This window comes from Phlebotomus papatasi, chromosome 1 (genome assembly GCF_024763615.1).
Source record: "Phlebotomus papatasi isolate M1 chromosome 1, Ppap_2.1, whole genome shotgun sequence".
NCBI classification, from domain to species: domain Eukaryota; kingdom Metazoa; phylum Arthropoda; class Insecta; order Diptera; family Psychodidae; genus Phlebotomus; species Phlebotomus papatasi.
The window spans coordinates 52,402,055-52,415,012 of record NC_077222.1 but is presented as its reverse complement, the minus strand read 5'-3'; the positions used below and the strand labels follow the sequence as shown (position 1 = coordinate 52,415,012).

The 12,958-nt window shown below is 33.2% G+C and overlaps 2 protein-coding genes across 2 annotated transcripts in view; one reads left to right on the top strand and one right to left on the bottom strand.

Annotated features, from left to right (window-relative positions):
* The window catches only part of LOC129806049 (prolyl 4-hydroxylase subunit alpha-1-like), a 186,297-nt gene that overhangs the window by 121,595 nt on the left and 51,744 nt on the right, over nt 1-12,958 (bottom strand). The window lies entirely within an intron of this gene.
* The window catches only part of LOC129806124 (J domain-containing protein), a 40,485-nt gene that overhangs the window by 18,258 nt on the left and 9,269 nt on the right, over nt 1-12,958 (top strand). The window contains exon 2 of the mRNA XM_055854499.1: nt 2,368-2,469. Within this exon, the coding sequence (XP_055710474.1) occupies nt 2,368-2,469 (102 nt within the window). The remainder of the gene's footprint in view (nt 1-2,367; nt 2,470-12,958) is intronic.

The following is a 12,958-nucleotide window of genomic DNA, read 5'->3' as shown; positions in this document are numbered from 1 at the left end:
AAAAGCAATGTTTCAGCATATTTTTGCGAAATCGGTCAGCGAAAATATGTTGACGGGTTAGCAGTTCTCGAACAAAAAGTGCTAATCAAATATATAGAAATGGCACCACCTCGCGAGTGTCATTTTAAGGTTAGCAGAATTTAGTTGAAAATACGTATGTTTTCAACTTATTTAAAATCAGTTAGGATTTAGTGCTTACTATGGGAATCTTGTATGATGTAATCGGTAAGAGCATTAGGTTCTTGCGACTGGCTCGAATAATAGAGTTGTGAATTCGAGTTCCGTCTGCAAAAGATTAAACTTATGAGAAATTAAACTCGTATGAAGAAAATTTTTTCAATTTTGGAGTATAAATTGAATTAAAAAAAACTTGTAAACTGAAAAATGTACAAATTGTCCAAAATTACCCGCGGTATATCAAAATAAATAAGGGCACTCAATGGGTCAAGTATGGTAGAGCATTCGCTCTATGATGCAAGTGTCCCGGGTTCGAATCTCTTTAGGTCACCAGGAAATTTTCTGGCGTTAAAGGGGTTCGAATTGCATCCAGTGAGCTTCACTGCACTTCATTCCATGGGTCATAAAACTGACAACCCTATCCCTGTGTAAGAAAAAATAATTGTGGATGTCCCGAACTCCCCTTGTGGGAAGGCCTTAGTTCCTCTATGGAACGTTGTGCCACCATTTTATATACGTCAAAATAAATAAATAAGTTTCGGCATTATGCAAAGTAGGGAGAAGCGTGCTACCTTCGGATTCGGATGACTCAAGCTTCGGACAATGAGATTTTTTCTCAATGTTCCTTATGGATTTCACCCATAGCACTTTTGTGGAAATTTGAGGCATTGCACTAGACATTAAAATACAATATTAAAATGGGCCAAATTCATTTATAACACTTTGAAAAAAAAAAATGATTTGTGCGAAGCAGAAATCGTCCGAAGGTACCACGTTTTCCCCTACTATTCTGTCGGCCTCCATATCTTATAAAGCAAAAATGAATTAAGCGCAATTCATGAATTATACCTTTCATATAGCCAATGATTTTATTTTATTAAACATTCCAAATAACCTGGCTTTGATGTATGATTTCCAATGAAAATGTTTTTATTAAATTCAGTTCTATAATTTAATAATAATAGTATTTAATAATAATATTTTAATGCTAGAGGCAGGAGCTGCATAATTGAACAACAAGTTTTGTTACAACAAAATGGTATAGCCATACCGCCCTCGAATATTCTCTCGAATAATTCAAGAAAAAAATAGCTTTAATATTGAATGCGAATAAAATTTGATGCTCCTTAATGTCATGCTTTTATTTTTTGCTTATGTTTCATTAATGAAATAACCTGAAATGCTCTGGAAGGGAACAAATGGTTGCAAAAGCTGCCCGAATTGACTTGGGTATCAGAGTGATGAAACTTTTTTCCCTCGTGGTCTTGTGACTTACATTATAAATTTCAACTTCGTGTCATCCCTTTGGTCTCTTTTTTCATCCACCGTCATATATCAATGTTATATAGAGGGTGGTTTGTGAAATATTTCGCGCTCGAACACCCCCCAAACGAAGAATTTATCCTCTACTTCTATCAACTTTCAGGATTTAAGCTACAATGCGAATCAATAATTTCACTAGACCGTGCTTAAAGCTTTCATTGACGTTGAGAGAAGCGACAGAGATATAATATACAATGCTTTTCCGTCAGGTATATGAGATGAAAAATCTTTTAGGAGAATCAATGTGGAATGAAAAAAAAGGAAAAACATGATTTAGTGATATAATTCTAATGAAATAAACCACGATTGAAGTGGTTCAAATATAAGTCGATTTGTGACGAGTGAATAAGTCCAGAGAAAATTTACTGAATTGTATAACAATTTGAAATTATATAAATCATTGCTATGTATATAGAAAGACTTTTGGGCTTGATCGATTTTCTGAATTATCTAACTTTATGTATCAAAGAAACACTTGAAGAGCTGGTAAGGACTCTGCAACACTTAAAGAGATTTGTATCAGCATCAGGAACACTACAACATTTTATCAAGTCCCTTAAAGATATAAGATTGCGTGCTTATGGAATATACATAAAACCGTCATCATGAAATAATTACAAGGTTACAACTCATGAAGAGTTCTGGCACTTGTATCAGAAAATGTGCCTCCCGTAACTTTATACATTGTCATCAAGTTGTTGGGAATACTTTGGGTGCCATGTCATCAGGATGAAAATAATTGGATAAGATTCAACGACCATCAAATTGCAAAATTGTCACTTCTCCCACAACATCCCTATCACATTGAAAAAGTAATCATTCCAATTATTATCACTTACACTCTTTCTTATCTCTGTGGAATTGCAGGTGGAGCAAATCCAGGCAGAATATAAAGTTCTTGCCCTCCAGTATCATCCAGACAAAAATAGTGGTGATAAGGAAGCCGAAGCTAAATTTCAGCAATTGAAGGTAAAACTATTTCTACTCACCTTTTAATTGTGCCTCTTATTTTTTCGACACTTCAACTCATTCTAAAAATTAATTAAATTATGACTTTTGGAATAACTTAATAAAATTAATGTCAATATCCACTGAAAATCAAACAAAATTGAAAATCGAATGAAATAAAATAAGCAACGAGACCTTTGCCTTGTTTTACAAAATTGCATTTGGAATAAAATTTATGATATTGCTTTTTTTGGTTTTTATAATTTATGTTTCTCTGATTTCTACAAATATTAAAACAATTTTCTGATTCTTATAAAACTTTTTAATATTAAATTATACATCTAACGAAATTCACTTAAGAGGGTAGCATAAAGCGGATTATACACTCTTAGAAAAAATTAGTTCGTACAAGCTCATATGCAGTTATTAGAACTATAAAGTGGTTACTATATAGCATTCATTGTGATGCATATGTCTTATTAGTTGCTTAAAATTCGAAAGAGCTTCAACGCATTACTAAAATAAAAACCACTCTTTACTATTGGAAAAGTAGTCATAACTTTATGAAAATATAAGCCCATCTATTTACATTGGTTGTGAGAACTAAAAAGAATTAGTGACCAATATTAGTTGGGATAATGATTTCATTTAATTAACACAAGCAAATATAATTGTATGAAAGCATTATAAAATAATTACCGCAACTTATCCACGTAAATATTGTCTTATATTCTCACTACTAATAAATTTATTATGAGTATAATGTTTTAAGAATATAAGAACTATTTTAAATAGATTTGATAATAATCGCCCGAACAACTAATTTTCATTAGTAATCACGTCTAAACTTTTCTAAGAGTGTATGCGGGTAGTGTGCAGGTCCGTTCAGACCAAATTTTTTTTGTACAAAATAGGTCTGTATGAGAACAATTTTCGTTAGGGGAGAGCGCACTACCTTCGGACAACTCAAACTACGGACAATTGAATTTTTTCCCTATGTTCCTTAACCCATTCCTTACCATGGTATTATGCATCATATGCAAATTGAGTGATTTTAGATAATTTATTCCTGGGCAATTGATATTCGAATTTCTGTAGGGAAAGCATTTTTAGTTAATTTAGTTCTTCAATTACTTGGAAAAAATAGCCCGACAGAGACGGGAATACATGTAGCTGTTTTTTTCTCACTTTGCGTGAAGTCATGCAAAAATTTTGCTCAAAATGGCAGACGGAAATTCGACATCCCGTCGAATTTGTTAAAATTGGCCTTCATCCTTTTCCCTGATTTGAATTCAGATTGCCAATTTGTGTTCTTGGATAGTTACTCTATCTAAATCAATAGAATTGATAATGAATTAATGTACAGAATTTAAATTCAGTGACCGTTAAGACGTGTGTTTGACAGCGGCTCCCCGCGCCCCTATAATAGATTTTTTTTTCTTTTCAAAAATAAATCCTTTTTAATCTGTAAGAAACTAGTTTTCAAATATGAGCATTCTATCTCAAGTATTTCTAGTACATTGACTGAATGGGTTAAGGAATACATAGCTTTCTTCTGAAAATTTGAGATATTGGACCATCTATTAAAATATAATATTATAATGGGTTAAATTCATTTATAATACTAAGAAAAAACCTAAAGAGTTAAAACAACTCTATGGCAGAGTTGAATTAACTCTACGAATGTCGATATAATTGTTACTCTTTTTCGCTGTAAATGTTAGTAAATAGAGTTGAAACAACTCTTCGTGCAAGTTTAATTAATTCGTCTGATATCGATGTAATTATTACTCTTTTTCGATGTAATATTTCATCTCGACTGAAGTATATGCTTAAGTGTTTTCGTTTTAAGAATATACTTCAGTCAAGAAGATTTCCGTGTGACAAAGTTCATATGAAACATCAACTAGAAATGTGCCAAACAGTGTTTCATGAAGACACGTGCATGCATCATACGTGATATTTCGCTCAGAATATAGGGAATTTAAGATCAAGAAAATTTAAATAAAGAAAATGATAAAATAAAAAAGACATAAAATTGCAAAATCTATCCATTTTGGGATTTAAAAGAGCTATTTTAACTACAAAAAAAGATTTTTTTAACTCTTGGAACGAGTTATTTTAACTCTTAAAACGAGTTATTTTCAGTATTAAAAAGAGTTAGGGGAAAGTGACCATGCTTGATACGATCCAAGCTTGATAATAACTATTTTTTTCCTATGTTAATCAATAGTTATGACTCATCGCAATATATTTCAATAGCTGGTGCTAAGCCTCACATTTCCTAAAAAAAAATTAGGATCCTAGCTCTTTTTTCCTAGTTTCAGGAAGCAAAAATCAAAAATAGGCCCAAAAGTGTAATTTCGATACATGATATTTCATAAGTATTTCTAAATTAATGTCGCTGTTCACGAAAACTACTATCATAGGCACATAGAGGGTTCATCAGTACTAATATTTATGTAAAAATATTTTTAATTAGTCGACACTGTTTTTGAGGGTGGTAACAAATTCATAAATTCTACTTGTGTCCATCCTATATTCTATGAAGGGTCCATGAATGATAATTTTAATGTGGTAACTATATCATTACATGTGATTATTTCATAATTACACATATTGCAATCCGCCAATTTTATCGACAATTGACATAATCTTCAACCCTGTTGCCTGAATTTTAATGTTGCAGAATCACATTTTCATGGACTAATAATAGAGTTAATTCAACATCGATTTTGTACAAAAAAAATCTAGGCTGATCGAACAGACACAATCCATTTTATGCTAGCCTCTGAATTGGATTCCGTTGGGTAGATTTTAAGAGTCCAGAATCTAGAATAATGTAAATTTTGCAACATTTTTACACTATTCACTTCTGGTTAAGATAAAATGATAATGTAGCCTCAAGTAATTTTAATCAGGTCCCAATGGCTGAATTTTTAAAGTATTGAAATGAAAATTTCAGAAAATACAGTTAAAATGTTATACCTTTGTATATTTATGATCTCGAATTAAATATTTTTCTTATTATGTTGAAAAAAAATTGAAAGAAAATATGCGTTTTTTTTTGTCTGCGTGACTCGCGTAATCCCTTAAGCCGTATGTCTGAACCTTATGGCCTCTACACACTAGGGAAATTTTTGTCCATATTGAAGAGTTTTTATTACACAAGCGTAGGGAATTTGTTTCAATATGGACATAAATTTCTCTAGTGTGTAGATGCTATTAGGGCTGAAAACCGTTTAACTCCTTTTGGCTAAGGAATGAGAAAACGAAACGGGTGAAACCCAAATTGCGGTAGGACAACAACTCATTAGTTGGCTCAGCAACTTTGCTATCAGCATTGCGTTGTATCTGTATTTCTTGCAAACGATGGAATGCTGAGCTGAGTAATCAATCTGTATTTCTTTGATATAATAGAGAACCGGTGAGCGTCGGTGTATGGGGTAGCTCAGAAAAAGACGATTGTTCCCAAAGCTTTCGGCGCGGACTCCATACCTTCCTCAGTGGTCAAATTTAGAATTTTCTTGCTTTGTCAATTGGTCTGGGGTTTCACAAGGCATGGGACTTGGGGCTCTGCATTTTGAACTATTGATATTTCCCTTAATTGTACATTTTAAAGATTTTTCTTGCTGTCTTTGACATGGATTTCTTTGTGAGATTCCTGTGATTCTTTGTGAGATGGGAAGGATCGTCTTTTTCTAAGCTATCCCATCCCCCAATGCTCACTGATTCTCTATTATTTAAATTATTCGTCGGAAAATACTCAGAGTGTATTACTTTGAATTGCTGGTCTAACCGACAAATTCCTGAATGCTGCTCCAAAACATTGTGGAGTGCACCCATTGTATTCTCCTTGCAATTTCTCTTATCACCACCCAGCCTTTTCATTCAACTTGATTTCCTATGATTTTACTGCTCGAACTCCCCAGAGAAAGCAGTATATAAATCCCTCGATTTTGAGTTATATAAATATTTCGACTTCTTACTCCCCAAGGAGTCGTATTTTGGTAGAATTTTGGAAATCTTAAGTTTCGAGTTTTTTGGCGTCACGCTGTTTATCCGTCTGTCCGTCCTGAGGTGTATTTTGGGAAATATTTTGAGTGATTTATAAGTCGGTTGAAATCGGTTGTGAACCGGAAATGAATCGGTTATTTACTGATAAGTAATTTTTGTTCGAATATAATTTTTATTACACTTTAAACTATTTTGTGGAATCTATTGAGTGATTTATGAATCGATTCAAATCGGTTGAGTACCGGTGAACGGTAAATGATCCGAAAGTACTTTTGAGGTATAGCATCTAAGTCACGAGTTCGAGCATTATGCAAAGCCTGGGACGCTTTGCCACTACTGTTTTTTACATCTTTAGGTTAAGTCAAAGTTTACACTCAAAAAAATCCACGGTTAAATGGGTATGTAAAACAGGGTTTGTCTATCAAACTGATGCCAAACCCTGTTTCAACCTAAACGTGGCAAGGTTTGATGTACTAGTATTTTTTAAACCCTGTTTCAACCAAACCCTGAAAAGGTAGAAAGTCAAATCCTGTTATGGATATTGATTAACCTTGCCGTCAGTAAACCTTGGCAGGAATGAAGACCAATCCTCGTCACGATTATATTTTAAACCCTGTTTTCGTCAAACCCTGGCAAGAGTAAACCATAATCCTTGTCAGGGGTATATTTTAAAACCTTTTTCTCAGTAAACCTTGGCAAGAATGAAGACCAATCCTCGCCATGTTTATACCTTAAACCCTGTTTTGTCAAACCCTGGAAGGAGTATGGCTTAACCCGTAACACGGGTTACACTCAATCCTTGTTTCCATCAACCCCTGGCAAGCGGAAAAACAACCCTTGTCATGAGTTTATTCAAATCTCGCCTCTTTCAACCCCTGGATGACTATTTTTAACCCTTGTTAAGATTAAAATTAAATTTACTTGGAAAATAATTAAATAAAACTAGAAATGCTTAATATAATATTTTGCATCACTAAGGAAATAAAAAGTAACGGCTAGAATAAAAAGTTTATACTTTAGTCGTTATTTTCTTATTTTCTCAGTGAAGAAAAATATTATAAAGGGAATTTCTAAGCCTTATTTAATTGTTTTACATGTAAATTTGACTTAAATTCTAACAAAGATTGAAAAATGATTTCCAAGAAGTTTACTTAAGTGAGATTTGAATTTCTCATATACATACATCAGTGTAGAAGTATAAAAAAAAAATATAATTAGGTTAAGTAAACATTTAGAATTTATTACAATAAAATGGTACTTGTTTCTCTAACAATATATCATTATAATTCCTTATTTTACTGTTAAATAATTAAAATTTAACACAAATATAAGAATTTATAACTCCTAGTTATTTCATTACTTTAAACTTTATTATATTATTATTTTTTAGGGTATCGTAAAAATATCTGTTATTTAAAGCTTTTTTAAACAATGTTGGCAAAAACTAGGGAGTAAATTTTACAACAGCATGAGAAAAGCTTTTTTCAAAATAATTACGCAAAAACTTAGGAAAATCCATCAAGAAAAAATGACAGTATTTGTTTACCTATATTCTTTTTCAATATTTAATCTTATCTCAATAAAAAATAAATAAATATATCTAGATTACCTTAACAGCTTTATGGCGTCTACACACTAGTAGAATTTTTTTTTAAAATGCCTTTTTAAAAAAAATTCTGACGTTTCTACCTACAACACAGTAAAAAAGAGATGAAATTGGTTAGTTGAATTCTATTAGTTGAATTGAACTGGTTGAAATTTCGAATAACAACCATTGAAAAAATCAACTTTCAATTGAAAAGGAATCAATTAAATTACAGAACTAGTAAAATTCAACCCTCGATAATGGCCCAAATGCAATAAATAGTAATGATAATTACTATAATAGTAATAAAATGAAGCAACAAAATGGCATAAACTTCATTCAACGTCTGAATATTGCTACGATTATCGCGTGTAATAGAATCAATTCGATTTTCGTAGTAATTTTTCAATCGATTATCGCAGCAAAAAGTTCAACTTTCAACTAATTTCGTTTGAACTCATTCTTCTTCTTTTTATATTTTGTGTAATTTCAGTACAATTGTTGAAGGAAAATTCAACTTACTTTGCTTTTCAACTTCGAAAATTCAACTTGTTTGCTTTTCAACTTTGCTTACTACGATAATCGTTGCAAATTTACTACAATTATCGATGCTCTCCCATTACACGCGATAATCGTAGTAATTATTTTTTACTGTGAAGGATATGGGAAATTTGCTTTAAAAAGGCATTTTTAAATTTTTTTTTGCAGTATTGCAACTTTAAATAAAATATATACATATTCTTTGATAACAAAGTACAACATGTGAAGAATATTTTCTCATCTCAAAGCTTCAAGCCAGTGAGAAACTTTAGGATAGAGCCTTTACAAATTTATTTAAAGCCAATTGAGAAGCATCAACTTTAAAGCTCTTTTAAAAATCTCAATTTGTGAGATTTATATGCAAAGTTGATTGTTTAAAATTTAAACAAGGTTTTGTTTTTTTTTTCCTTGATCATAACTTATTTTGTACGGCGAATGTAGTGTAAAAAGGACAGATAATCCTAACCGGCTTATGTAGGTGAGATTCTTAACGTGAGATAACTCGGAGTGCATGCAAATTCGATTTGGAGCTGAAGTTGGGAGACGCCATTCAGTTATCTTGAATCAAATTCGTGAAATTATACAAATTTTGTATTTAAACCAAAATATCAAGGATTTGGATGAACTGATAGAAAAGTGATATATGGATGAAATGTAGACCAGAATGTGCTCTATAATTTTCCTATAGAACATGATCTCATCGATTACTCAGAAGCCAAGATAAGCGAGGTTTTTTGTTTCTTAACTCATTTTTTCATCCAGAGTGCCCCAAGTAGTCATTTGTTGAGCTTCAACTATTTCAAAGAATTGTTGTATTTTGTGGGACTTTCCATTTAAAACCCTATTTTAAGTGTCGTGGTGGAGTAGAGGCAGTCAAATTGGCATCTGAGTGATTTCAAAGCGTTTTTATGGGAAAAATCATTTTTTTTACACATAAACGGCAAAATCGGAGTGATAGCGTAGTCTGAGCAGAAAATGATGTATGGACGAAATGTAGAGACAAATGTGTTCTACAATTGTGTCGAAGTAATCATCAAAATCGGTTTAGCGACAGTCGAGATAATTGAGGTTATGTGATATTGAAATTGGTTTTTCGACTGTGGCGCCCCTGGTGTTGGTCCCACGAAGTTCAAATATTCTAGAAAGTTGTAGCATTTGGTGAGATCTTTCGTTTAAGCCCTCACTCATCAAAATCGGTCTCATAGAACCGGAGATATGATTTTTTGAATTTTGTGAACTTTGACCCCTCATATCTCCGGTTCTGTTTTAACCACAGCGCGCATACGCACCATTTTGGAAACGTCCTAGACTGGACTACAACATACTAAAATTTCATTAACTTGCACAATGCCGTTTTTGAGAAAAGTGACTTTGAATTTCGATGAATTTTGACGCTATCACAGCGCCACCTGTGGTGACTTTTTGAACTTCCATCTGAAAGTGCTCATCGAGACGAAACCAAAAAGGTAAAATTTAGGTCGCTATGTTAATTAGAACCGGAGATAGAGGCCGGTCAATGTTCGAACTTTGACCTCTTATAGCTCGGGTCAGGGGTTATGGATCGACTTAAGGTTTTTTTTGTTTGATAGGTATAATCAACGGCTACAACATACTAAATTTTCAGCCCGATGCACAATGGAATTTTTGAGTTATTTAACTTTTAAGATTTAAAAATTTTCTTTTTAAAAAAAGCGCCCCTAGCGGTGGTTTTATGAACTTGCGATGTTAGAAGGGGATGTGGCATTTCACGAGAGCTTTCCAAAAAGCCCTCACTTTTTAAATTCTGACAATTAGAACCGGAGTTATGGCCATTTTAAGAAATTTTTTTTGGACCCTTATAGCTCGGGTCAGGGGGGTCGGGGGACCTTAAGTTTGGTATTGATGGAAAGCTCTAAGGCCCAGCTATAACATACTAAAATTTGAGTCCGCTGAATGCCATAGGGGCGGAGCTATTGAGAAAACAAAAAAAGGGGGGTCTTCAAAATGGCGGAAGGAGGGGTGGGGAGTGGGGGGTCTATGCACCAAGTTGCAATTTTCACCCGATATATAACCTTTGCCGAAAACCGCAAGTCGATATCTTTTTTAGTTTAGGAGCTATTAAGCTCCAAAGAGCGGCCGGCCGGGAACGTAACTTAGCCACATATATATTCGGAATCAGGAAGTGGCGAAACACATTTTGGCCAAATTTGAGATCGATCGGATGACATGAAATTTTGTTAGGATTATAGTAGGTGAGATTTTGTTAAGAATCTCACCTAATACGCCATTTTTTTCTTGTAAAAAATGCTATTGAAAACAAATTTCATGTTTTTGAACTTTCGTTGAAATATAAGTTTTACTCAACTGCTAACAGCAAATATTTAGTTTTCTGACTTCAGAGAAAAATTATGTGAGTTATGTCTCCGAAAATCATTTTAAAAGATCAGCCTCTTAAAATTTGTAAATGAAAATTTTAGAAAATATTGTTCTAATGTTGTACTTTTATGTTTCAGAGTTGGATTTGAAGAAATATTCTTTATTATATTTAAAAAAAAATTAAAGAGGGCATATTTTATGGTTTCTGAAACCTACGTAATTCCTTAAGCTTAAATTAATCAATCCTGCTTCAGCCTGCACCACTTCAAAGGATGTGTAAGAGGTTAGGACAGCGGCAATTATTTTATTTTGCACTTTCCATTTCCACTGCTCCCTGGCGTGCTTCTCCTCTCTCCTCTTGAAATTTTAGGTAAATTTCCATGTTTCAGTATGATCCTCTCGTTCGAACTTCTGCAAATCTGGAGTTCCGACATCTAAGAAAAAATGGTAACATAAACTAAAATTACAAAATTTATCTTAACCGTTTAGACATGTAGATAGATAGATAGATAGATAGATAGATAGATGTTTATTCATTAGCAATAAATAAGGCTAAATCCCGTGGAAAATAGAAAACGTATAAAACGGTTAACTCGAGATTAGAAAAAGAAGTTAAAACGTAATCTTGACACAGTTTAAAATTCAAAAGTCTTTAGAATATTTTGTGGTGAATAGCATTTCACAGTTTTTTCACTAAAATCACGAGAAATTTTATCGATTTTTTTTTTAGAAAATAAAGATAAAGATAAGAAAATAATAATTTTTAAAAGTTCGTGAAAATCCCGTTAAAAATACAGAAAACGCCGCACTTGAACTTTGGATGCGCACACTTTGCACCAATACTAACCGTGGTAAGGATGAAAATCAACCCTTGAGAGATTAAAACAGGGTCAAGGTTAAAACAGGGGTAAAATCCTAATCTTGACACGGTTTAAAATTTAGGCGTACGGAAAATCCTCAGTGAACAGCATTTTCACGCTTTTTCCACTAACACCTTCAAGAATTTCACCGATATTTTTTATGCAAATTAATTTCTCACTGTTTATTTAGGCATTGATGGTGGAAAATTGGGATAAATTCTGTGAAAACTTGAGGAAACGCCGCACAATGGCTTTAGACGCGCACACATTGCACCAATACTAACCGTGGCAAGGATGAAAATCAACCCTTGAGAGATTAAAACACGGTTAACTCAAGGTTAAAACAGGGGTAAAATCCTAATCTTGACAGGGTTTAAAATTTAGGCGTGCGGATAATCCTCAGTGAACAGAATTTTCACGCTTTTTCCACTAAAATCTTCAAGAATTTCACCGAGATTTTTTTAGAAAATATATTGCTCACCATTTATTTACACATTTACGGTAAAATTGACCCTAAATTCAGTGAAAATCTCATGAAAAAGAGAGAAAACTCCGCACTTTGATTCTTGACGCGCACGTTTGGTTACAAACTTGAAAAGAAAATTAAACACCACTTACCACAGATCTTTTCACAATTTACTCTTCTTCTATGTCGCTGATATGTCCCTGGGTGGTCACTGGGGGCTCATATTGAGCCCCAATCCCGAAATGTCAACGCGAATGCCTCCATTCTTTGAGGCACACTGAACACTAAACACCATTTTTCTCTTACTGATTCCACTTGACAAGTTTACACGAGAAAACCTTAAATGCATTAAGAATCTCGCCATGATAGAAATTTAAAACCATTCAAACCTTGCGCAAGATTTAAACCGATGTGCTAAGGTTAATAGTGAAATCCTTCACTAAAAAAAGGAGTTAAAATTGCTGAAACAGGGTTAACTCATGTTTACAGTTTAAAACCTTTTTAAAATTAAACCGTGACTAACCCTGTTTATAGTCGATTTTAAACCTTGCCTCAAATAAGCTCTTTTCTGAGTGTAAAGAAAGAAGATATTTGTCATTATAAAAGCGATAGCGAAAAACGACGAAGTTGCTAAACACGCTGAACTGAATGTGATTTCTAATACATTTTCCGACAACAAATCGACGG